We start from the raw sequence: 27,525 nt of genomic DNA, 5'->3' as shown, positions 1-27,525 counted from the left end.
AAAACATGAATTGTAAAACGGGTATGTCTGTCATGCGTGCAGCCATAAGTCTTTGTGCAGCTTTAGGCCATGCTGATGTTTATGTCGTAAAAAAGCTGGAGATGCTTTTTTTTTTGGATTACACTCAGAAATGTTTAGAGCACCCAGCAAATGTACTCAAGTAAGAGTAGCGATACATATTTTTACTCAAGTAAAAGTAAAAAATGGAAACATCCAAGAGAATAAAAAAGTATTTGGTAAAAAGTCTACTACTTCATTTAATATTCAAAAATGACATCATCAGACAGACCAAACTATGAAGTTAAGTGGAAATTTTGGTATTTTAAGGATCAAAATGACTATAATTCACATAAGTAAAAAAAATTATGTTTTCAGTTTTCTTTTCAATATAAAACTTATGAAACTTTAACAAAAACTGCAGTTGTGTCTGAATTTTTGGGTTAAAACATGTTCGTTCTTCTATCAGTGGGTAGAGAATCCAGAAATTGTACTCAAGTCAGAGCAGTAATACTTCATAATAAAATTACTCAAGTAAAAGTAAAAAGTACAGCGTAGTACAAATACTCCCAAAAGTAAATGTAATTGAGTGAATGTAACTAGTTGCTTCCTAACTCTGTTCACACTCAACGCCTTGTTATCTCCACCCTTTAAACACCAGGTGGATGTTTAACACTTGAACTACTCAACAAAAGCTAACCGTAGTAGCTCACCTGTAATCTGTGTCTGACCCTGCGGGTTGAAGGTGTTGGCTGCGGTGTTGAGAGCTGGTCGGGGCGTTTGCGTGGGAACCGTGACCCTCACCCTCATCCTCTCAAGCTCACTAAGGCGGTCTGAGAACAGGCCAGTTTTGGGCGGGTCCTCAAGTTTCTGACGGTGCCCTGAACAAAACAAAACAAAACAAAAAAAAAGAAAGCGAGAAGAAAAAGGAGGGGCTACATCAGTTACGTTCATGTGACAATGGCAGGTCTTATCATTTTGGCAAAGGTAAGACAACTTGAGACAACTACTGTTACAGGTTGTTGTGGGCTTGTAGGTCTTTTTCTGACCGGCTTTCCTGTCCCTTCTGAGAAAAAAAAAAATCCCCACAGCAAAGGGGGGAATAGTCGGTATGGTTGGTTATCGGTATCAGTTTTCTGCCACACGTTGGTGTTTTGCATGTGACTTGTTACCACAAGGTATATCAAGTGTAAAATGAAACGTTCAGTTTTGTGAATGTTTGCTGGTTCACAATTCAACAAATATCCTCTGCAAGATGACGAGTCAGATCTTTAGTGCTATGACTCTCAGTTTGCTTTTCCAATTCAGTGGGATGATTAGAACAACTTAGAGAGAAATATACAGGGACTCTGAAGATGCACGTGTTTTGTTGGAACCTAAAGAAGAAGCTTGAAATAAACAAAAAAAAATTTCTATTCTAATATAGGCCACGTTTTATCGTGTAAAGTAATCAGACACGTTTTATCATTTCTATGCTGACGATATTCAGCTCTACTGTTCTTCACTTTGTCTCTTCGGCTGGATGCGAGAGGCGGACGCGGAGATTTCATTTATGTACTGTAGTGCTACTGGAGACCGAGCTTTTCCGCGTTGTGATTTTTGATTTTTTTTGAGTTAATAATTAGCACCACAGCGGCTAATTGTTTTCGTAGGCCGGGCTTTGTGTGACGGGTTACCCTTGTGGCGCTCGTTCGTGTGTTTACAGGTCCACCCTGTGGATACGCAGCAAATCTGCCCATCTGTAGTGCTGGAGAGCAGAGAAGGTATTTGAAATGGCGTAGTTGGAGGCAAAAACGAGCGTGACAGTTCCTCCACGGGCTAAACCACCGACTCACTAACCCACGAGCCCAGCGGGAAAGTCCCCAGTTGTCCCATCAGCCAGTCCACCCGCCAATACTGTTAGATATGCAACTGTAGCTACTAGCAAACAATTAAAAATCATGAACTTAGATAACCCACGTGCGGTAAGCCACAACATACCAAACCAGGTACACTTTCTTCTTCTGAGCCCAACCCTTTTCCATCCCTATCAAGCCTGCAGTGGGAACCCAATCAAAACCTTCCCAGGCCGTGGGCCAGGTGTGGACTGCCGTTCAGTAAAAGTGGGGTATTATAAAAGGCCTTCTCACACACACACACACACGCCTACACATAGTTCTTTTCAGCACCGACACAGCACTGTGTCAGTATGTCTGTCTGGTCTTGCACTAGTTCCCCTGTAAAAGCGGTAAAGTAAATATCAAACAGTGGAGAGCAGAAACTCCTGCTGTGTTTGGCCGAGCTCCAGCTGGCTCGGGCAGAAACAGTGAGCTACTTCAGAATCCTGCCCAACCTGCCTGCAGTCAGAGCTGGGAACAAAGGCCTGGCACTACACCTACAACTCAGGGTGGGTGTTGAGGAGAGCAGACATGAGGATAAACAAAAAAAAAAAAAAAAAAAGGCAGTCAATTCTCAAAGACAGTCATCATTTGTATTTCTAAAGCATCACACAAGGAAGGAAAAAAAAGAAAAATAAGAATGGTTTACCAAATGTATCACTGACATCCTGGCTGGAGGAGCTTTGCTGCGTATCGTGTTCAGCTTTCCAAGCTTCTGCAAGACTTTTTGCCCTTTAATGGGTAAATAAATGCAAAATGACAAGCGTGGATTCTTTCAGAGCCGCCCATTACAGCTTGGCACCTTTCCACCTCTGCAATTCCGCTTTATTTCGACCTCAGATATGCAATTAAAAACCATCTTGCTCTTCACAACAAATTATTTCACTGTGGAACAACATCTTGGAACCAAAACACCAAAAATCTTGCTGCAATGAATCACACCAGAGAGGGAGGAAAAAATGGAGTCATTGATTGGCCTGACATGGTGTAATTATATTATTATGATTGTAGTGTGATCTCTGTGATTGCCTTGGTGCAGACAAGATATATTGTTTGCAAGATCATTTGAAAATAAGAGTCTTTGTTGAACATAGAAGCTCACGATTCTGTATTAGACATGTTCTCTTATTAGTCTGATGTCATATTATAATGTTTAATGTCTTATTTTATTAGCTTAGCATAAATGAAACAGTGTGTCTGATTAATCTACAGAATGTTTTGCACTTAGTGTAGTGAGTTACTGAAATAAGTGAACTAATGTAACTTCTTGAGGACGGACAGATGAACAGACAGTCTTTATAAGGCCAAATACATCAGTTTTCTTTTTTTTTTACTAAAACAACAAGACATGTCTTCAAAAATGAAGGTCTTTGTCTCTGAGCACTTTAACAAACTAACCATGCATTTTGTGCTGCTGTAGAAGAGGTGGCCGTTCAGCAGGCTCTGTTACCGCCTTCGTCCGCCATCTACACGATGTCCTCCGCTGTTGTTGTGGTGTTTCTCAGACTCCACAGGAAAGACTAAGTCTGATTTAACGCCACACGGAGAGAGAGAAAAATATCTGGTGTTGACAGTAATTCACTTCCATACTTCATTAATAGTGCGTCTCCATCATTCCGGCGGGTAATTTATTCATGTCGAGGCATTCCTCGTTCCTCCGTGTAAGCCGTGCCCAGTCAATCGTGGCGTTTCCATTTTAAAACAGGCAGCGTTTCTGTCCTAAAAAAGCCCCGGGACACAGTGTGGGCTTTGTGCTCAGCCTGTCTCCTGGTGATGGAAATAAATAGCTAAAGGAGTTCCAAGTGAGATGAGGGGGACAGACACAAGTAGGAGGAGGACAGGGTGAGGAAGAGACCCCCGATGACCAGTAAATTAAGAGCTCTGAACCAGTCAGGCGACACAGGCCCCATTAGACGGGCCGACGGCAACAAATGGTGAAGCAGTTAAGAGAGGGTTTTGGATTGCAACGTCTTTCAGGAGGATCCCGAAACACAAACGTGGTATTTGGACAGCGCGACGTCTGAGCTGCACAGGTTAAATTTACTGTTACTGTAAATATTTACAGTTAAGTGAGAAGTCAGCTCGGTGGCTCAACTATAAATCATTCATAGAGAAAAAGGTCGGGCGGGATACGGTTGCTTCCTTAAAACCGAAACCCCCAAATTAAAGGCCACAGGATCCTAAAACTACTTGACACGCTCCAAATTAAAATACTCAATAATTCAAAGTAGAACAAGAAAGTCAAAAAAAAAAAAAACAACAACCCCAAAGCAAAACAAAAGTGTTTCAAGATGGATTTTGAAAAACAACTATGTGAAATTGCTCACATGCTTAAAATAAAGCAACACATTAAAACAGTTTTAGACACCAAAAGTCCCATGTGGAAATGTTACCAGACTCAGCAGTCATGGTAAGCTGTTCTACTCTACAGCCACACCTGAACAAATATACACCAACTTTTATGACTCATGAGAAATAAGAGAAGAAAAAAAAAAAAAAGGTCCATTGGATCCAATGAATCATAAGGTACAAAATGAACTTAAAAACAGAGTTTATGCCTTCTGGAAACAAGTTTCAAATAATTTTACTTTAAAATTGAGTTCTAACGAGGTCGGCTATATTTGGTGGGAAGCAGCATGGCATTTTTTGTCAAACAAAACCGTTTTGTTTTGTTTTTTAACAAGGAGGTGAGCTAATAATGATTTGGGCTTGTGCTAAAGTGAAGAGCCTTTCACCGTTAGCAATAGGGATCTATTTGAATACATACCGATATGTTGTGGAATGGGTGCACTGTTATAGTTTGGGTATGAAAGAACTTAAATAATGTGTTGTAAATCAATACCTACCACAGATAGCTAGTGATTTAGTTAATAAGTTAGTTTTAATATTTTACTCATACTATATAGTAAGGAAATGGGATTTTATGGCACCGACAAATATTATTAAAGTGTTTATCTGTAATACTTCACAAGTCAGTTGGTCCAAAAATGATTCAGAACCAAAACAAAGGGAAATATGGAGCAAAACTAGGAAACAAAATTGTTTGAGATTTAGGCAGTTTATGAGTACCTATATCCATATTTCTATATCTAATGCCTAAACAATAAATTGATTGGCTGTGGGTTAAGCACACAGGGGTGATATTGTTAAATGCAGAAGGAAAGAATTTAATGGCAATGTGTAGGTATGAGGTGATGGTAAAGGTCTGAGCTGACCATCGAAACTGTGGGGAAAAAAGGGAACAAGCCGGTTACAGTAACCACAATAATCAGGGAGTGCAGATCAATTTTGCTTTTGCAAATATAAAGAATTTAACGTAAAAATATACAGCACGTACTAATGTACCCTTAGTCTGGTTACTGCCAGATATGAGCTTTTTTTTAAAATTTAAGACTTCTTGGTAAAATATTAATATGTAGGTTGGGTTAAATTATGTAGGAGCTATCAAAAACCTCAGGGAGCTGAAAAACTTTTGGTTCATTCTGGCTGGAAATAGTACAATCTGAGCAAAAATGAATGCAATGGCAAAGCATCACAAGTTCGATTATGTGGCCAGAGAGTCTGTCAGAACAGTAATGGTCACCAGACAGAGCGGATTTACATTATGCATACAGAACCACTGTACGAAGATTGATAAGGGTTAGATTTTGTGTACAAACGTTTCATTGGGCTGATTTCTGAACCAACATGTACATGAGTGTATTGCATCGTCTTTCACTCTGTACCAAAATGCACTAATCTGGCAGACAACTGCGGGACATAACCCAGCTTCCCATTGAATTATGAAGTCCCGGTATTGCCTGTCATTGAATGGATCTACATCCTTTGTGTCCAATGATTGTCACTAACTCTTTTAGCAAAGTGTTGACACTGAACCTATGACGCTAAAGCTTTTAGTCTACATGGGAACCAAATTACATCCAGGTTAGAGAAATTCTTCTAGGTGTTCAGTTTTTTCCTTTTCGTTTTGCTAATTTGCTTCCTAGTCTTATCAGGTTCCGAGGTTCTATATTTGGACGCAGAATACCAGAAAAAAACAAACAAACCCCAAAACACTTCTTTCACAAACTGCAGGAATGGAAGATGTCAACAATAACCAATCTACGCTCCCAACAGCCAGACCTCAAGCCCATTAGCTTAGCAAGCCTTGACGGTAAATACAGTTTTTCATGAGTTAATTACACCTTTTAGAGGACAGCAGTTGCCAAACACAAGACAACTCAGCTGTTTTATCGGAACCCTCGCTGGGCGGAGGAATGAGCTGTGGGGGTATTTAAAGGAGCGGGAAAAGCGGATGATTTCACTGCCTTAGGGAAAGTCCCTGAGATTCCCATCATCCCTGTGAAAACAGCGGAGATTTTCGATAGCGCCTGCCACTTCCCTGCCCAGCCAGCGGCCGGAAACATGGACAGATTCAGACCAGATGTGAGCAACTTTAACACACACAGAAACACACTCTTATAAAGTTAAAAAAAAAAAAAGAGAGAGAGAGAGAGAAAGGGGGTATGGAAATGTCTGGACATGCAATCATGAGCATTTGCACAAGAGCATCATTGCACACTGACACTGGCACCATTGGCTCAGGCACACAAACACACAACCAGAAATAATAATGGATCAATAACATTTCTTCAGATTATATCTTGAACCACTGTACTCTGATCCTAAAATAGTATTATTTTAGCTGTCTGGATTCAACTCTCAGCTGTTGATCTGATAACTGTTACTTAAAGCAAGTAGGCAACAGAATCCAAGTCCTCAATGATTAATGGCCGCATTCGAATGAATCTGATCCCGAGCACAGAAATCTCGAACCAATGACTTGTCTCTCATGTGCCCCCAGCACAGGATCTCTCTTAAACACAGCGCGACTCGTTTAGCTAGCTAGCTTAGCTGATTGTGCTGGATTTGCTTTTCTTTTTCAAACGTTCCTCACCTCAAAATGTTATGAATCTTGGATGTAAATTGGTAAAACAGCAACCATTTGGTTGCTGTCCAAGAATAAGACAGGAAGATTTATGTCCCTCCTGCTAAATTTCGTTCACAAAAAACACGCAGCTTTAGCCAATACAGGGATAGCGTAGCCTAGCAAAGGGAAGTGATATGAAATGAGTCAGTCTGTCTGAATTAAGCAAACAAAGCATTCATTTCATGCCTATGAGTTTAAAAAATTCCCTTTTTTATAGCCGGTGTCATCAAAAACGGAAGAAAAGGACAAAATCATCCAGTAGAGGGTCTTTTAGGCACAAATTCAAGTAAACCTGTTTAAGCTCATTGAATTATTTTTCATTAACATTAAATCATTCAAACGGTTTGAGTACAAGTTTCTGCTCCCATTTAAATATTAAGTTCTCGCAAAATATCTCAAACCACTTTGCTTGCTGTTCTTATAGCAGTAATCAAGCAGAGCTTGGCTGTCAGCCTCAAGTAAAGGTTTCAAAATGTTGCTTTTTTAAACCAATGTAATTTTTCAAACTCCACCATTTTGTCAAGACATTTCCAAACAACAGTTAGACTTTACCCCTTTTTTGTTTTCTCACAAAAAAGAAAGAAAACAGCAGATTTATTCACTTACATGTTTGAAGTCAAATTTCCTGTCACCCTGAGGTCATGTTTTGGAATATTTTGAGGTAAACAACTGACTTATAGTCAATTTGGACTATTATGTGTTTAAAACATAGTGGAAGCTAGAGTATAAACAGATTATTTGCACTTTGAGTAGTATATACTAGTATATTTAAGGCAGATATGAATGAGCTTGGTTGTTTACTTAACAGCCCATGATTCAGAGAATAATTCATACCAGAGAATCAACCACTAAATTGAGCCTAAGTATAACCATGACTGTAATATTCCATCATACTTTTCCTAGTCAGGAAGTCCCTTCAGTGAGAAGTCATAATTAAAATTACGACCAGAAATTTTTACGTATGGATCATACAGCAAACTGTTGCTGCACTCCCCCAGTCAGCTGGCTGAAAAATGGCTGCAACATATTTCCTTTGAATCCTGAAAAAGTCTGCAAAAATCTTAAGAGAGTGGACACTAGCGGTTCTTACCCAATGTTTTCATCAGTGCGATTCTTTAGCTGAAGTCTATTTGATATTTGCCGAGCTAACAGACTGCTAGAAGATGTTAAAAGACGCCGGTCGTCTCTCACACGGAGTCGGCTTCGCTTCAAGATTGTCAAACAAGCCAGGCAATCTGAAAGATCAGATTGGAAAGTGGTTATGGTGAAAGGTGCCGCCACATCAGACCAGTTTCACCTTCTGTGCTCCAACCACCAGACTAACAAACTCCGGCGCTCCTCCTCCCTTTTGGAAACAGCACCGCGGCACGTTGGGCCTGAATGAAGTGGTGATGCGATGTTTCTACGAGAACAAGCACCATCGCTACAGACTGCAGAGCAAATGTTGTGTACTTTTGATTAACAACTGGCCATAACCCTTTTACTATGAGTGAGTCTGCAGCTGCTCAAAAAACAGCTTTATCTTTTCTTTTGGGGGTTTCAGGTATTCACATCCAGAACATGAAGTAAAAGTTCCAAGAACATCATTTGCTCATGTTGTTTTTAGCAATGAGCTTGGGCTTATTGCTAAAGTTTGGGTTGGACCAAAAACCTCTTTGATCTAAAGCAATATTCTTCTATTAAAATGTCTAGAAAAAGTGCTTAAAAAAACCTTTGTGAGACTAAAACGTTTTTGGTGATTTAGGATTCCCAACAAAATACCGTCAAGATATTGGGAAAATTTCTGGTAATATCCCTTTTTGCAAGAATCAAACCCTCCTATTGACATTGCTTTTAACACCACAGAAGGCGAATTCCAGAAACATCCGCACACACACGCCCTCACACACACATCAACAGAAAGCTCCTCTGCGTATCGTCTCAGCTCAGAAACGTGTGACGAAAATGCTCAATCCGGAAAATAAAGAAAAAATGTAAATTTATTGTCCCATCATGCTCTCTGCTGAGGCCTTCACGGTCGCTTGGTGAGTTTGGACGATTGGGGTTGATTCAGAGTTCTCAGGCCCTCCTTCCCGTCCCGCAGGGCTGCCATCGAACCAGCCAGTCAGTGGCGGCGAAACAGTAAATCTGACGAATGAGTATTTCAGTGTTTTTATTATTATTATAATTCTAATTATTATTCGAGGCTCTCACAGTGGCCGTGTTGTTTTTGCAGGGCGCTCAGGAGCAATGAATTATTTCAGGTGGCGATCCGAAAACGGCAGAGCGTGGCGGCGGCGGCGAAACAGGCGAGTCGATGTGGTCCGAGTGCCCGTCCGCCATGGGGGTCTGGTGAAAAAGCCCGGAGGAGGGCGGGAAGAGCGGAGACACGGAGGAGGGAGGAGAACAAAAACAGATTTTTTTTTTCGAGGAGAGAAAAATAGGAAGGAGTGAAAAAACAAAAAGTGAGATGAGAAAGGAGGTGTGGAAGACGAGGCAGCGAGCGAAAAAGAGAAGGCGAAGGAGGAAAAAAAAAAAGAGAAAGAGGGAGCCAGGCTGTCGTGGAGCTCTGCCAGCCGTCTGTGTGGTCTGTGCGTTCCAGCCTGCAGGAAGCTAGCCAGGCGAGGGAAGGGCACACACACACACCCACACACATGCAGCAACTCCCAGAGGCCATACATTTATTCAACACACTTTATACACATTTGTACAATACTGTACAAAGTTTAAAGAGCAAGACAGACAGTTTGGGCTGTGTGCGGTTTTCAGACAGGCTCCCTCTGCACCTTTCTGCTCACATTAAAGTGTTTTGACTCAGAACAGGGGAGAACAAATCCGAGAGATGTTTTTATTTTGGTGCAGCTCAGGGAGAAACCAGATCCAGACGGAGTCCTTTTTGTCATTATCTCTTTATGATTCACTTTGTGTCTCTTTATTCCTCTGTGTTCCTCTTTGTCTTGCCCTCTCTGTGAATAATTCTGTGTTGTAGGAGTCTTGGCACCTCTTCAAGGAACTTCATAAGACATTCAAGTGACTGGCTGCCTTGGGAAAAGCCTGGAGTATTTTTGCTCTTTTTTCATCGCCCCCCCCACCCTCATCTTTTTTTCCTCTCTCTCGCTCTTTCTTTCTCGATCCTGCTTTTTGATTTCTTTTCCTCCTGATGTTTGGGTGAGTTTTATTTGCCCAGTTCCCATTGTGAAAAGCTGCTTCAGCCGAAGCCTCAAGACGAAGGTGATTCTTTTGCAATCCTCTTACCTGGATTGAATCAAGAAGTTCTGCTTTTTTTCTTTTTCCACAGGTTGCTCAGAACATCAACCTTAGAGATAAAACATGCCCTGAATCCTGTATCTAATTTGTTTAAATAAAAGCCAACTACTGATAACATCTAAAAATCCTCGTCTGCAATTAGCATCTGTAAAGGTACTTACCGTCAGGTTTGAACATGAACTGTAATTTTCAGACCAAATAGAAAGTGAAATGTAAAATGCGTGGGTAAATAAATCATTAGTATGATTGACTAAATAAAAATAAATCGCATAAAGAGCTCTTCCTGTCTCCATGGAAAAGATATGTCGATTTTTCTGCTCAAAGTATGAAAAATTCAGCTTGCTCCCTTCTATTTCCACCCAGGTTTAACTTTAAAGTACAGTTTTCAGAAGAGAAGTCCAAACTATTACCAACGTATTTCGTGTAACTCTAGAAGGATGTGAAAAAGGAGGTTTATGTTGGGTTTAATGTAGTAGAAAGTACAACCTGTTATTGCCGTCTTTTACGTTTCCCAAAATCGAGGATTAAAAGTCATGCTGTGTAAGATAAACAATTAACAGCAGCAATTTGTCAAGTGTCACCGAGTGTCTAACCCCTTTAAAGTCCGCCACAAAGAAAACAGCTAAAATGTCACGCTTTGGGACAGTGCATTCGTCCTACGAGCGGCAGACATGATCGAAAAAAACTTCTTAATATTTATGTTCGCGCATTTTCTGGCCTTTCATCCGCAGTTACATTTAAAGGCAGAATGATGTGAAAACTTGGATCGTATTCCCTTTGATCGCGTCTACAGCGCCTGGCAAAGTATTGAGACTATTATGTTACTGACCAACACAAAATAGTGAAGCAGAGGGGAAAAAAGATACTTTTTGAAACAGCTCAAGCTCTTTCAGACTGGATGGATAGCTTCTTAAAACATCTATTATGAGGTCTTGCCACAGATTCTAAAGACTTTTGAAATCAGAGCCGATGGCGGTGTCGATGAAGGCAGCTATTCCAGTCTAGTGTAACAGTGCCGTGTGTTGGGAGATGCCAACTTAAATGAATAAATTCCCCCACCTGTCTGTCTATTTGTGATTCCAGGTTTGCTCGTTCATTTCTTGTTTGCAGTCATGCCATTATCTTGGTAGGTTAGCACTATTTGTTGGTAAGTCAAATTAAAATACATCCAAGTTGGTGGCTGCAACATGACAAAGTGTGAAAATGTCCAAGATGTTTGAATACTCGAATGCGTCTGCATCCCGCAGAATCGCAGCCGAACACGCAGAAGCAGCATCCAGCTTCTACGTGCCATAAATCTGGAAGAAACTCCCAGAAACCTGCAAACATGCCGAAACACCGAGTTCCTTTAAATCAGTCTGTTTAGAGTTGCCTTTGATTAGCAGTAAGTTGAACATTGATCAACCTGTTTGATGGTTGATGTATTATGTTTGTATGGCGTAAAGCCTTTGAACTGCTGAACTGTGCAATCAAAATAAACTTGACTTTACTGATTTAACTTTGGTAAGGCACTATGTCTGACATTCAGGAAGTCAACAGCGGTCATTTAGCCCTGCATATTGAAACGGACATGTTTTTTGTTAGCTCATCCTACAGGTTTTACATTTGACTTTAAGTATTTTAAACAATATGATTAATTAATCACATGTAGGCATATTTTAGTTCAAATCTTTCAGCTCTGCAACACTTTGCATCTAAAACCGAAGCTGCTGTAATGCTAAAGACATTAAAAAAACCCCCATATGAACATACAAGTACAGTGGCTTTGTGAGTATGTGGATGTGTATCACAGGGGCTTCTGGCTTGGCAGACAGGTCTTCTGAACCACTAATATTGTCTGCAGGCTTTTAAGTAACCAGGGCCTCCTCACCAGACTTGTTAACACCCTGACCAAAACCGAACCAAAACACACTCCCATCCCCAAACCCAGAAGCCCCAAGTCTCGACTTGTCCAGGTGCCAAAACAGCAAAGATGGATCTGACCACGAACCTCCAACGGCGCTGATGCACAACATAAACTCGCGCCCGCTTACGAGGCGCGAGCCCCAGAAGAGACAGACTGTGATGGATGCCACAGCGGGGTTTTGTCACCTTCTCTGTTCGCCTGCGATCAATTAACTCTAATGAGAACAGTGGGTTTGGACAGAAAGCCTTGTTTATTGTGTTATTGCAGCTCCGCTATAATCACTCAGGAAGTTTGTCTCAGCTGGCCACAGCCACCATAAGGAGCAGCTGAAAGGAGACAGAACCACCTATAAAAGCATATTGGTTTAAACAGCCACTCCCTGTCTATTAGCTCAAAATGACATTTAATGAGGCCTATTAGCTCTGCTCCAAATCTGCACTGTGGCTGCACTCGACTAATGACACCCATAACACACACATACACACACACACAACACACTCTCTACCCTCTCTCTTTCCCTGCGAAAAATGCAGCACGGGTAGAAAGGCGGGAGATCCATCGCAGACTTTTGCAGATCATATCTGCGTGCACAAGGAGGAAACACACACACACACACGCCCACACGCCTTCACACACTTGGTGAGCTGTTGGGTGCAGCGGCAAGCCACAGGGTAACCAAGAGCTGTCAAGCCATTAAGGACAATGCAAGCCGCAGAAACCAAGTTAGCCTACTGCTAATAGCGCAGTGGTCAGAGGGACCTGACTAACCGCTTACCAAACCCACACACACACACACTCCCACCCCCACCCACGTGCACGCTGTAAACCTCACACCACAGATCTTTAAACAAAGCCTCGCTAATATTCATCACTCTGACCACACAATTAATTAAGTCGACTGCGCAGAGATACGAAGACCATACGTTCACGGGTGGTCCCACTTTATTCCTCCACAGATATTAGATGGGGAGGGGGAGAGACGGTGGGGGGAAATCACATCCGTCGGAGGGGGGTGGCATGTTGGACTCATATGGCAGCCATAAGGCTCATCAAACACAGGGACAAAATGTCCTTCCTGAAAGACACCCACCACCAGATGAGCTATTAATGAAAAGTCAATAAAACTGCAAAGTGTTAAAGGAATATCAATAAAAGAATCAGGAATGTCCCTTTACTTCTACTTTCCAGACCGGCCCACACCGGTCTAATCGAGGGTTATTGTCGGCCTTATTTTCCAGAAACAACACGTTGTTTTGACAGCAGAGAGCCATAAAGCGCCCGTGTATGTCAGAGCCCTGAGACGGCCTACTGTTTCCGCCGCTCCGCTGACCCCTCCCCGCAGGGGTCCGGTGCACTACAGGCCCCCCTAATTACCCGCTCGTTTAACACAAAATAAGAGCTGTAATGGCTGACAAAGCCCACCATGTCTAAATGAAGCGTTCACAGATAGAATCGCACGGTGGGAGACAGCCGCTGCCCCTCGGCTCAAGTGAGCGAGCGCCGAACATTTTGACAACAACAACAACAAAAAAAGGGCGGGGGGTGGGGGGCAGCAGGGGAGAGGGCACATGTGTGTTTTGCCACCCTTAGACCTCAGCGTAATGACCCCTGAGAGGGATACGTGTTCTGGCTTTAGTTCTGGGTAAATTATACCACCGGGGTAATTCTGACCACTTAACAGCAAAGCAAAGAGGTTCAGGGGTTATGTGGGATGACACAGTCTTTACGATTCAATTACAGAGCCTCGCAAAAAGGCTCATACTCTTTAAGGCTGAAGTCTTTCACATTTTGGTCACATTACAACCACTAATTTTAATGTATTTTATTGGGATTTTTATTGTATTTTCTAAACACAAGGTAACATCTAAAACTGCGAGGGTTTTAGATGTGCAGTGGCAAACCACAGGGTAACCAAGAGCTGGTTGCCCTCCCTGTCTATTAGCTCAAAAAGACATTTAATGAGGCCTATTAGATCTGCAGATCTAATATCCTATCAACAAGATACGATTTTAGATAGGACTAAAATCCTATTTTGTTGTTAGCATTTTAGTCCAACTCACTGTTAAAAGATAATTCAGCCCATTTCACAATGACACACCTAAACAAAATCCAGTTCAACCAATTCGCTTCAGAGGTCACCTAATCAGCCCAGCTGTGTATAACTGAGGGTGCATTCACACCAACTCTGTTTAGTCCGTTTTAATCAAACTCCAGTCCTTTTGCCTGGAAAGTCTGCAATCGACTTCTGATGCGGACCAAAGACGTGAACTCTGGTTCGCCTAAAAACTGGGGCCTTGGTCCGGTTGAAGTGAATTCTGGCGTGAGGTTTGATTGTTTAATGTAAACGGCAAATGAACCGGAGACCGCTCAAAAAGCAGGAAGCGGAGTACACCGCCCGGCATTCTGGGCAAACACAACCAAAACAAAAACGAGATACTAGCATTAGCGAGAGAAATGGCTCATAGTCTTTTAACAAAGACAAACAAGAAATCCTACAGCTGCTGAAATCTGACTCTTCTCCATTTTTGTTTATATTTCGTGAAGAAGGAAGTTGCACTTATGTCTTCTTCAGAGGTTTCCATGTTGCTTCCTTCAGTGTTTCTTGGTGCAGTGCCACCACAGACGAGTGGGGGAACATGTTGCTCAAAGGGTTTAGTTTGTTTCACACAGTGCAGTGTGAAACTGAACCTCACCGGCTCAAAATGTGACAAATGTCACAGCTTTGGTCCCCAGTTGAACCGACTCTGCCGAACTATCAGGTATGAAAACATCCTGAATCTCTATGAATGTTCTCCAAAGTCCTCACTACTTTATTAGCGAACGCTTGTGATCAAACAACATCATGAGGGCAGAAAAACACCCGACAGGCCAGGGAGGAAGTAATGGAAATGTTTAAAACAGAGTTACAGCACAAACTAAAATCTGAACAACTAATGCTGCACTGTTCCATTGTCCAGAAATGAAAGGAGTATGGGCACAACTACAAACCTAGCACAGCCAGTCATGAACTGGATATATCCGGTGGTAAAAAGAGAGCCGCTGCAGAAAGTAAGCCATAAGAAGTCCCATCAGCGTTTGCCAGAAACGATGTAGGGGACCGGGCAGCATTCAGAAAAGACTACAGTTCTGCTTCTTGGCCTGCATGCAAAACGCTGTGTGTGGCTGGAAACTAACGCTGCACGTCACTCTGAACACGCCGCCCCCATGGGAAAACAAGGCAGTGGGAGCATTATGCTGTGGGGATTCCTTTTTCCAGCAGTGGATGGAAGTAAGTAATAAAGGTCAACACAGAAAAAAAACAACAACAAAAAAAAAACGGTTAGAGGCTGGAAGAGAGTTGAATCTCTGCTGGTACTATCTTTCGTATAGTAGAATCTTTGGTACAACTAAAAGGTTCATGTTCAGATGTTCTCCAATTTGAGCTACTTTTACAATTAAAAATTGTTAATAGGATTTTAGTCCAACTCACTTGCAGCTGTAACTGAAGCAAGCAGTGGTATTGACTCAGAGGACGCATCGAGATGCACGCCACATTTTGTCTGGGTGTACCAGATAAAATTCCAATAAACACATTGGTTTTTGACTGAAACTTGACAAAATGTGAAAAAATGTAAGGGGTTTGTATACCTTTGCAAGGCGCTGCACAAGTGCAATTAAGATTTGCAAAGTCGAATGACTATTTTTTTCCTTTCTCACAACAAGCAAAACTCTATCATCCCATTTATTCTCAACAAAACACAGAGTCCTCCTGTGCAGTTGCTCGCGTCTCTTTAACTCGGCTCTGGTTTTCTAAACAAACTCAGTTCCGACTCCCATCTGCTCGCCACCGAGTAATAGGACTTGTTTGAAAGTCCTCTGACGGGGGACAGCAGATGCACAGGAAATGCTTTTGATCAAACACTGGTGCGAACGGGAGGTGGCGGCGGCGGTGGAGGAAATGAAGTGGGCGTGATTGCGAGAGCATGCGCGCTTCGAGGACAAGCATGTGCCTTTGTCTCGGGGCGCCATGTCTGACTGTCGGGTGTGCGTGAGGCGGTTTTCTGGCACCGAACGCCGGTTTCCTACAACGCTGAGTGATGGTGGTAGTAATCCTACTGTCTCCTGGCTCCTCTGTGTCCTGGTGCCATATGTGACCGGGCAGGCTGGGTGGGTGGGTGGATTGTTTGTGATGTGATATTGTTCACTGAGACGCCTTGAGATGAGAATATCGTTTTTTCTTTTTTATGAATAGGGAGGAGGGTTGTGGAAACAGCTGCATGCCAGACCAGTTGGCACTGTTGTCTACAGTAAAGTTTTTTTTTTTTCCTCCTCAGTTGTTTTTATGTGGGCCATTAAAAGAAGCTGATGCTAGCACTCTGCTACCCGGAGTACCCTTTCAGGAATACTTTGTCTCACGTTCATGTAAGACAGGAAACCGAACATCGGCTCGTCTTTATTTAACTTCCTATCGCTTGTCAGCTTGTACAACATGTCAGACCCTTTCAGCTAAAATACCTTAGCGTCTCCCATCGATTAGCTTTAGCTTTTAGCTGTTGGGCCACTTGTACGGTTTAGTTAAAGCGCAGCTGTTGTTTTTAACATCAAACAGTTCAGTTTGTGAAAACCAGAGGAAATGTTTTTGGCTCTGAAAGGACTTGTTCAGGTCCAGTGGAATTTTTATCAGAACCGGAAGTAAATGTAGAAAGGCTGATAACCTGTCAGGTTGCGACTAAGGATCCAGTTGTATGAGCTGTTTAAGGAACACCAAAACTATTCACACTATATTAGTGTATTTTATGTCTACACTCACAAGTTTGTTAAATTTATTGTTGTCCTTCCAACTAAATGTCTTCCCATCAACAGCTGAGACATTTGGATTTAGCGACAACCTGCGACATTTGGAACAATAAGGAGTTGTTGTTTTTTCAAAGAATTATCCAAATTAAAGTAGCATTATAGTTGATTGGATAATTTCACAGAGCAACAGAAATGTTGTCCAATTGAGAAAACCATGAGAAGTAAAAGCCTCTCGCAAAAATGCAGACGTTCGTAAGCCACTGATACTGCGTCGTGTCTCAATTCTGTAAATTGTCACAGTTAGTTCAAATAATGTCACGTATCATACCGTTAGCCCTTTTCCTCTCCTCCTTCTCTCTTTCTAAATCTCCTTTTAGAACTTTAACAACTCAAACTGAACTACAACTTTAATCGCTGAACCCAATTTTACCCGTCCATTGCTATTTCATTGCTTCTTACTTCCATTTCTATACTACTTCAAGCTCATGCGCTCGAACCATTTCGTATCAGTTTGTCTATGTTTGTAGTTACATATTTTCATGAATATTGGAAGTAATATAAGTCATTCGTTCTGGTTTGACTTCAATCATGACAGATAAATCGCCTTTGGTCAAACCCAAATCATACCAAACGACTTCCTTCTTGTGAAGTATTAACTTAAATCACACAGCCACAATAATCACTGTCTTACAGCCAACAAATGAGTGCAACAATAATAATAAAACAAACCAAAAAAAAACACTTTAAATGGTCAGGTAGAATACAAAGAATACACCTTGGCGCGTATAAAATGACGCATTCTTGGTACGGAATGTCCTACAGAGTCTGGTGTTTCCCAACCTTGGTCGTCAAGGCACACTGCCCTGCGTGTTTTACATGTCCCCTTGCTGTAACATGCCTAATTCAGATGATTGCAGTCCAGTAAAACGTTGTTAATCAGGCATAAATAAAACTCTGGTGCGATGAAGCAGGGAAACACCTACAAGCATTGGGAAACACCGCTGCAGAGGACGGCCCCCGTCCCACCCCGGGAACATTTGTATGCGAAACCAACAAAAATACCATTTTCACTCCCTCACCATTTTTTTTTTTTTTTTTCTTGAGAGAGTAAAATGATCAGCATCTAAGCACAGCTGCAACCTAACAAATGTCTCCTGTGAAAGTCTAGATGGTTGATATCGGCTTATAAAGCTTTGCATTTGCTGTTTTGTTTTTTTTTATTGCCAAAATCTAAAGCAGGGGCCTGAGAGATGGTGATAAGAGAAGAAACTGTCAGAGTGGTGGAAGGCTAATAGCCAGTCAGACTTGGGGGCCAGAGCTTAGTTGATTTTGGCATCTGATTGTTGTAAGACGGGTGAGAACATTTGGGAACATATTGAGCAACCCCAATCCTGATGTTTGGATTTCATGGTGAATTTGGATCAGTTGGATTTTGTTCAAAGATATACCCAGGTACATGCAGGGAAGATGGAAGATGATAGGGAAGGTGACGCAGGTCCAAGCTGATAAAAAAAAACAAAAAAAAAAACAGCGTACACTTGCAATGACAAATTTTCTACGATTTTTTATCTGATTCATGTTGAATGGGAGAGATGCAGGACTGTTTTAACACCTCAAAAAACTGATTCAGATTCTGTTAATTTTACCATGAAGACATTGCAGGTATTCGTTGTCGGCACATTTACGTACCTGCAAACTATCCAACTGAAGGGCTAACATTGAGAAGACGCAACTTTTATACGCAAATATGACTATTTTTCGACAAATTAACTGCGACACGACATCTGATTACAAGTAAGAGAACTGTTCCTAATAATTTCACTGAATATCAGTTGAAAACAAAAATCAGCAATTCCCCATTTCAGATTCAAAAGTAGATCCACGATCTCAAAGTTTAAACTGTTGAATGACTTTATGGGAAATATAAGAGCACATTTCTTGTCTTGTGCTTTTATTTAAAAAAACAAAACAAAAAAAACCTTCAGTTTTGATTTCCTGTCTTGTCACTCACTCACTCATCTTTCTCAAGACAAACTCAACTGGAAGAAATGTTTCTAGTGCGCTCCGGCACGCTCCCTTACTGTGCTGCGAGTGCATGCATCGGTACTCACTCCTGGGCTCACGCGGTCCATCCACGGTGACCTTTATGGCTCGGTGGTACGTGGCCACTTGCGGCGGGTTGGTGAATACCGTGATTGTCAGTGTGAAGCTCTTGCCTGTGGTGACATCAAAGAAGATCAAAGGATATGCCATCTGCAAAGACAATGTCTGGCATTTATCTCTAAAACCATTCCTAAGTCACGAGTGTCGCAGCGATCACATTACAAGGAGATGTTGGCCTAGAAAGAATGATAACAAAATAACAACGTTAAATGAGCTCTGTTTAGCTAAGGGTTCGGTTTAGTTTTGTAGAGTTGCACCGCAGCAGCCAGCATCTCATTATCAAGAATCTCTACTGCCGTGTGGGACGGCGAGAGGCATTTTAATAGCCACTTCCTTTCTTGATAATCCCCAGCAGTTGTTGCCTTGGGGTTGAGCGCTTGTCTGTGCAAGCGCGTGTATTCCCGTGTTCATGCACGAGGAATGCTGTGAATCACAGCACAACAGCCAAGTCAGCAGCTACACTAACTTCTGAGGTATGCAGACGCGCCGCGCAAGCGTGGCTGCAAGCGGGAAACGGGAAAGCGGGGAGCGGAGGGAGGAGAGGGAGCAGCTGCCCAATCACTCGACCCTCCCCTCTCTCTTCCACTTTACAACCTCAGTAAACATGGCTCTCAAAGACGGGGTGAGATGGACTGAGCAGATAGCAGCGGCGACAGGTGACCCACATACCCCCACGGAGGTACAAAGGGGGGGGGGGATCCACGAGATGAAAAGGTCACCATCCTGCATCAACATCTACGCCTGTCGCCATAAACAATGAATCAATCGATCGCGTGACGAATTAAAACGATTGTCGTTTTCCCTCTTTTGTCCCTCTGGATGGTGGGAGGCTTCAGTTTGGTGCTCAACTGGCCCCGGTTTTTCTGAAGAACATTTTTTGTTTACACAGATTTCAGTCACAGACAATTAGGAATTTTAAATAAACAGTAAACCATGCTCTTACGTAATGGACGCATTGCCACCGATACCTGATCAAGAATTTTTTTTTCAATATTGGGACCGATACAGATATTAATATCGGATCAGTGCGTCTCCAGGTAGAATTGCAGTTTTTTTTAGGCAAATGTAGGGAACTAAAAAAAGGACTAACCTGGACAAAAACCTGTTTGAGGCAGGAACCTTATGCATAGCGATGACCCTAAACGTACAGCCAGAGCTTCAGAGATGGGTTCAGATCACAGCATTTTCAAGTGTTAAACGAATATATACCACATCCATACCATAACCCGACTGAGATTTAAAAATGGCCGTCCACAGATGGTCTCCTTCCCAACTTCCGTCTACAGGCGGGGATAGAGACTTCCCCCCCTCCAGAAGACTGGCAGCTGTGCCTGCAGTGAAAGGTGGATGCAAAAAGCACGCCGCACTTTCCAGATTTGATTCCCACTTTATTAAGCCGCCCTTCCTGTCTTATCGCAGAAGAAGCACCCTGAAGCCTGTGGTTGTGTTGCGCTCGCGTGAAAACGTCAAAGGGATATGAAAGCAGTACCTGCGCTCCTATTATTAGCCGATTCCTGTGGAACGCCATTAAGTCCAAAGATCTTATCAGGAGTATCTGATTCCTCTCTAAATAACCTGCCCCATGCGTCCACGCTATCGTCATCCGCATCAAGCCTGTAATTATTGATTCCCGTCCGCCCCGCCTGGCTCCGGCCTCCTCTCTGGCCATGACTTTTAGCTATCTAACATGCTATCAGTTCTCTCCGCTTGTACTTATCTGTCACTGGAGGGTATTCATTTCAGACACCTCGTAGTCCGATCCACCCTCCTGGCTCCTGTGTCACTTCCTGTTGCGAGATTCTGTGTCTCAGTAAAAAGCCGTACGAGGAAAGGTTTCCGTGGCAACCGGTCGCGGGGGTCCACGCGACCCCTCTGCGCTCATCCCCGAGTCAAACCGTTTTTTTGTTTGTTTGGTGTTTTTTTATTTTAAACCGACAGCTACCTGTTGCGATCGCTTTAACCGGGGCAGGAGGGCGGGGAAATTCAGAAGGGAAAATCGAACGGAGCGTTCCAGAGAAACTGGGAACGGCTGGGAGCGAGCGGCGAGTGCCAAGCGTCACAGCGTGCAAATATGATAATTTGCTAACGAGCGATGGGAGCAGCGAGCGATCCGAATTGTCGCCTGGTGATGCCAAGCATTCCAGGAATGATATTGGACTGAACAGGAGTTTGTTTCACTCCGGCAGCCCGAGGATGTGGGCAGAGAACGATCAGCCGTGTGGGCCTGGAGGGGAGTTATGAGGAGCACCTCCCAGCATGTTTACGGGCCTGAAGCGAGCCGAGGTTATGCAAGGTGAAAGGGGGAAAGGAAAAAAGGAAATTTGCTTCTTTGTCAGAATAAATAAATAAAATCATGAAATATTTCAGATTTCAAGAAGCATCGCCTGCTTATTGTGGATAATTAACTCTAAAGGAGCAGCGTCCTGAGCTTGCAGAAGCGACGTCACTGGCCTCTCTTAAGGATATGGGCTGTGGGAGTTAGCCCCTGGAGTTAGGGAGATCATTATGTGGTTGCCACTTTGGGGGAATGTGGCCACTAATCCACACCACTGAGCCCTAATGGCTCCCTGCAGGCAGTGGCAGCGAAGACGGAGAGAGTCTGGGGCCTCACCTCTGCCGCTGCGGCCCACGAAGCGAAGGTCGTTGAAGCGCGCCACTTGGTTCTTCATCACGCCCGAGGCGTTCCGCAGCTCGGCCGAGTAGTTCTCGTCATTGCCCGCCATAACCGTGACGACCGTCCCGTCGGGGATGTCGCCCAGGGCGACCACCTGTCGAGGAGACGAAGGGGAGGAGATTTTTTTTTTAATAACACTTTTTCAAATCGAAAAAATATTGATGCAAGAAAGAGAAATAAATGGAGGAACACTTTCTGCTCTCCTTTATTGTTTCCCCATCATGCCATCCTCCTCCAAATCATGTTGATGGATGGCTTTTAATTTGTCCCTCTGAAGCGATCTGACAATAAGATAAATGTTATGATGTTAACCATCCTGAGCGTGGAGGCCTTGTGTTATCATTTAGCTTCTTGGACGCGGATAAAAGGGGAAGAGCAAGGCCCCGCGATAATTACAGAGCCCCCTCGTAATAACGACGGGGGAAATAACACTTATATTTCAGAAAGTTGTCACGTTTAATTCCAGGCCAGAGCCTCAGCTATACATTTCCACTGACGAGGGTCTTTGATCTGCCCTTTGAGTAATACGCCGCCTAATTAAAAGGGCCTCTTATTTTTTTCTTTTCTTTTTTTTTAAATCGGCGGAATATCAGGAAAGAAAATAAATGACGAAGGCTTCAAAAGCCTAAAATGTTAAAACCATTATTCCTGGAGCCTCTTTTTTGTTTGTTTGTTTGTTTGTTTTTAGACTGTAAAACACACCAAATAAATCTCGTTGAAAAAGCTCAAATAAAAACTGATGTGTCTGGTTGTTTATATATGGAGGCGGCAAACAAATGTGGTTATTCTTCATTCTGACACATTTCTAAAGGATTTCAGTTTGTTATGATAATTTCAGTAGCTGTCAATGACATTGCAAACTAAATTGGTTTTTGATGTGAAGATTTGCAGAGGGGCTTTTAAAACGTTGCCGTGACAAATCAGTTAAAAATACTCCATCATCGTCATCTTACTTTTCCTAAAGCATATCTAATGAGATGCCAAAGAAGCCGCAGGGATGAATGAAGTTTTCTCTGGCTGTATGACGCTACCACCCCCCCCCCCCCCCCCACCTGTTTCTTCACAGTGCCAGCCCACTTCGCAGGCTCACAAGAAAGTCTAATAATCAAAATCAAAATGCTGTGCAGAACATCAGAACTGTAATTCAAAACTACACTAGGAGGTGTAATTGTTGCTTTTTTGTTTAAAAAAAACCCCAAACAAACAAAAAAAAAACCATTTGGCTCCTGTGATACATTTCTACTTTTTTTAAAAATTTTGCATTTAAGCTGTGAAACCACCTCAGAGAAATGATTTTCTTGATGCACAGATTTAATCATAAGGAGTTAAAATCAACTTATTATTCAGAAAGAAAGAAAAAAACAAGTGGAGTTATCTCATAAGTTGACATAGATAATAAAAAGGATAAAAAATAAAGTAAAAATGTTGTGGCGACATTTATAGAAACAGACGATTTTTCGGTTCATTTTTAAAAAAACTAATTTCAAAATTAAAAAGTTCTATAATATATATATTTTTTTTTTTGGAGCAACCCTATTAATTACAAATGTAGAGGGATTAAAAAAAACTTGGATACGTTTAAATCAGCTTTTATTCAGTGTATTTATATTGCAAAGGGGAAAAAAAAGTTTCTACTGGGATTCCTTCTAACCTAGCAGCGTCAACACTTCAGTTTGAGCTCACCTTGAAGGCGACAGGCAGCGTCTTGTTGCACCGCCAGTGGGAGGGCAGGACCGAGCAGAGGAAGTTGGGGCTGTCGGTGCGCACCAGCTCGGCTGGGTGGTCGGCGATGATCTCGGCCATGCTGCGGTTCTCGTGCGGGGGACGCAGCCTCGGCACCGCGGCCGCCGCGTCCGGCTGGCCGGCCGGGGAGCTCACGTCGTTCATCTTCCCTGGGACCGGCTGGAGGCTGCTGGACGGCGGACTGAACCTCCGGCTGGCGCTGGGATCTACGGGAATTCGCATCACAACACCGTGGATTAGCGGAAAGGCGCTGCAGAGAGGGGGTCTCTCTCTCGCGCTCTCTCTCTCTCTCTTTCTCGGGCTCTCTCCGCTTCCTCTCACACTCGCTGCCCCTCGGTTCGGTTGAGCGCTCTAAAACTCTCTCGACTACAAAGCAGACTTTCTCCCGTGGGTGGAAAAAAAAAAAAAAAAACTTTAAGGACGCGTTTTTTCTAAATCGAGAGCTTTTCCAGGGAGGAATCCACGTGCCATAACGCAGGCGCGCGCTCTCACTGTAATAACACCAAATAAATCTCCGAGCGCGCTACTAGGCTGTACAGTTAAACCAGACGGTCTAAAAGGTTTTTGTCTGCCTTCGTTTGCTTAAAAAAAAAAAAAAAAAAAAGTCAAAGCGCTCCTCCAGGTGCGTCATTGAAGTCTTTGTGCCAAACTGAAAGGCGCTCTGGAAACCCGCAGGCTATGTACACATAAAGGAGAGTTTCAAAGTGAAAAGATTACGCCTCAACAATACTTAACAAGCCTATTTATAATCCCGCGACGCCTGCAAATTCAACAAATCTTTCTGGAGGTCTTCCGGCCGCGAAGCAGGTTTTGTATATAGGGTTAAAAAGCCTGGGGAAGGGAGGAAAAAAAGAAAGAGAGAGAGAGGCAGAGAGAGAGAGAAGAGAAATGATCGCCGGTGAGATGAAGGAGGAGGGAAGGGAAAAGAAGAAGAAGAAGAAGAAAGAAAAAAACAAATCCCGTTTTGCGGCCGTGAATGTGGTTAGTGTTCGGAGGGCCGGGGTTCCCCGTGCGCAGGCGTTTTTGTGGTTTATATATCCCAAGTGCCCCGGCAATTATTGCGCTGATGCGACTCCAACACGTGGTGTCTGGAGTCAGATCCGCTCCCTCCGCGCTGCGCCGCGATCTATCACGCCTCTAATGCGCTCGCTGCCCCCCGCCAACCCTCCCACAACACGGACAATCGTTTTTTTGTTCAGCGTCGTCTCTGCGCTCCCACCACCACCACCACCACCACAACCCCCACGAGAGGGTTACGCGGGGCGCGCGTGTAAACCGCATACGTACCGACATGTCACCGTTCCCGTGGACCGGCAGCGCGCTCCTGACGTCGGAGCTGGTCATTTCCAGTCAGACAGTGTTGAGTTACGGCGCTCGACAACGTGCGCCAAACAGGAGCGTCTCGGACTGAGCTCCCATCAAGGGCCGGAGCCACTGAGTCACCGGAGAGCGGTGAGTCAGGTAGGACGCGCAGGAGTAGGGTTTCACTTTGGGGCGCAGGGGAGAGCTGCTGCGCAGGTGTAAGCCGAGGTGTAGCTGCAGCAGGCATTTAAGTCGCGCCCCCCCCCCCCCCAAAACTGTCCATCCAGCAGACAACCGAGTCTACAAAAGTCGCTCGAGTAAAAAAAAAAAAACTTCTCCGGTTTTTCCGGCCGCACACGATGAGCTAAATCAATTACATACGTGTTTCATTAGAAGAAAACGAAACCGCATGCACACGACGCAGAGAGATGAAACCTTACGTTATTTAAAACAAAACAAACAAAAAAAACAATTACTTGTTTATTTTTTGCGAATTTGCCGAAATTACGCCCGCGTTTACAATGATATTCTAAAAGAAATGACAAATTATTTTAATCGTGTTTCATTTCTTTTGGCAGGAGCAAGAGAAGAAGAAGAAGAAGAGGAAGAAAAATGTTCTGAATCTCATTAATTGTCTGACATTTTTGTTTGCTTCCACTTTTCATTGGCACGCTAGGAAGGAAACACGACAACAGAGTGCGATACGCAGCAGTGTTGGGTTAAATAAAATAAACTTCTTAAGGATTGTAGCTCACAACACGGTGAGAATAACATCACAGAAAATCACCCAGAGGCCTTTTAATTTTTAGATCACACATTTTTTTTTTAGAAATATGTATTTCATAATGCACTGTTGTTGCTGCCAGCATCCCCTTAAAATGATCCAGCTTGAAATGTAAGAATAAAATTACAAAGTAAAGACATAAATTGATAAAGAAAAATAAATAAATAAAATAAAAACAGGCCACTCAATGATCGGTTGAATGAAATCCAATTTGGAAAAACACCAACTGCACCTTTACACCCACACATCGACATTAAACAAAAATAAGAAAAATAAATAAATATACATATTTAAATGTAAGTGCCGATGCTGTGTTTGTTGAAAACCACAAAAAAATATATAATAATAAAAAAAAATCAAGAAAATAAAAAGAATAAAAAATTTCATTTTTAGAAAATTAAATAAAATCCAGCAAAAAACAAACAAACACAAACCTAATATTCACATCAACACAATAGGCATAAAAAAATTAAACAATTAAATAAGAAAATTATAATTATTACTTTTAGCTTAATGTTAAATGAGAATGCTGCTCCTCTGCATCTTCTCATCTTTACTGTAAACATCATCGAAATAAATGAAAAATAAAAAATAAATACGTTTACCATTACTGCTAAAAAAGGACAGGCATCTTTACATCCACATATTGATGTTACACTATTTATTTATTTATTTTAATTTAAAGTCAGGATGCTGCCCCTCTCACCCCTACTAGAGGGCATCCTCTACCCTCCATGAGGCTCTTCATCGCAGCCATCTCCCACCTCACACCCTCCCAGTCTAATTACCCATCAGTCTCCCAGCGAGACGTTTCTCAGTGCCACATCACACAGCGGCATGTGTATTACCATTCTGTGTTCTTTCTCTCTCTCTCTTTCTTTCCCCCCCCCGCTGCTCCCAAACAGGCTTTTATTGCTCAGAGTCATTGAGACAAAGGCCTTTGATACTGCAGGCCTCTTTCAAAAATAAATTAAGACTACTTGGAGGCACAGATGTTAGTTTATTTGGATCCTGTGAGGGGGTTTTGCAGTTTGTTTTCATGTTGTAAAGTTGAACTTTGCTTTAATATTGAAATAAAAAACAACAACAACAACAACAACAAAACCCCAAAAGCTTATGTTTCAAAGCTAAAAAAAAAAATAATAAAGTGGTTTCTTGTTTTAAATAGCTTGATGGACAAGAATATATGTGAATATATATATATATATATGTAGTCTGAGAACGCTGACATGCATCTGGCACCTCGTTGTGAGGATGAAGTGGAGGAGGTAAAAAAAAAAAAAAAAAGTGATTGAGTTACACTTCCCCCCTCGCCGTGCCCCAAACACCAGAAATATGGTTCGCATTGTCAAACATTCTCAAAAGATCAACTAACAAATTCATGGATGAATAAATGTGAATAGTAGTAATTAAATCTGTAATAGTCATAAACATGGCCTCTGCAGGAACCGTGGCGGCAGTTACTCCGGCGGAGTTCAATTTCAAGCGGGGATAATTTCGCCCGGGCGCAGACGGGCCACTACGTGGTGGAGCGACGTGGACGGCCGCCAAGCTCAAATGCAATTTTGGGGAGCACGTCACGGATGGGGTGGAAATCTCCGAGATGAAATATCAACAGCGACTTGAGTCTATTTCATGCCATTAGCTCAATCAGATTTATTAGTTTTAATTCTGACATCCAATTCGAGGAGGAATTCAGTTGGGTGTCCAGGTATTAAACCAGCTGAAAAACGGTTTTTAATCAGGCATAATATTTCATGCCTATATTCGTTTATGTCCATCCAGGGCCTGTCCGGTTTCTGCCCCCCCTCTCCTCACTCCTCCTTAGCTGAGCCAGTCGTGACTTTAGCCCTGACGAGCTCGGCTCATCAAAGAGTGTTTGTCCCATCTGACTCCGCTTTGCTTCCTTGCTTCCCCCGCTGCACATCCAGCATCTGTCTTCCAGCTCCCGGTAGTACAGGATACGCTGCGCATTCACGCAGCGAGGCTCTGCTTTCTGGCATTCGGAATTATATTATAGGCCGAACCCCACCTCCACCTCCACCCTGCTCCTCCACCTCCACCTCCACGTGAGCTTAAAATTCACCG

At 42.8% G+C, this 27,525-nt stretch overlaps 1 protein-coding gene and 1 long non-coding RNA gene across 9 annotated transcripts in view; one reads left to right on the top strand and one right to left on the bottom strand.

The window, feature by feature from the left end:
- runx2b (RUNX family transcription factor 2b) overlaps positions 1-27,525 on the bottom strand; it is a 63,508-nt gene that overhangs the window by 14,125 nt on the left and 21,858 nt on the right. For 3 of the 7 annotated variants that reach the window (XM_032585359.1, XM_032585356.1, XM_032585355.1), the window contains exons 3-6: positions 23,292-23,557; positions 21,546-21,702; positions 18,883-18,987; positions 711-878 (exon numbers count right to left, since the gene is read on the bottom strand). In XM_032585359.1, the coding sequence (XP_032441250.1) occupies positions 711-878; positions 18,883-18,987; positions 21,546-21,702; positions 23,292-23,557 (696 nt within the window). Of the gene's footprint in view, positions 1-710; positions 879-18,882; positions 18,988-21,545; positions 21,703-23,291; positions 24,274-24,638; positions 24,752-27,525 lie in introns of those variants that run through there. The other 4 variants (XM_032585358.1, XM_032585361.1, XM_032585360.1 and 1 more) reach the window with 4 other exon arrangements.
- On the top strand, positions 24,694-25,630 carry LOC116734170 (uncharacterized). Of its 2 annotated transcripts, none has more exons than XR_004342181.1 (2): positions 24,694-24,803; positions 25,232-25,630. It is a non-coding gene; the product is annotated as an uncharacterized LOC116734170 (long non-coding RNA). The 2 variants fall into 2 exon arrangements; XR_004342182.1 differs by having other exon boundaries at positions 24,701-24,812.

This window comes from Xiphophorus hellerii, chromosome 15 (assembly GCF_003331165.1).
Source record: "Xiphophorus hellerii strain 12219 chromosome 15, Xiphophorus_hellerii-4.1, whole genome shotgun sequence".
Classification (NCBI taxonomy): domain Eukaryota; kingdom Metazoa; phylum Chordata; class Actinopteri; order Cyprinodontiformes; family Poeciliidae; genus Xiphophorus; species Xiphophorus hellerii.
Note: the sequence above shows the minus strand (reverse complement) of the source record. Positions and strands in the feature narration are given on the sequence as shown.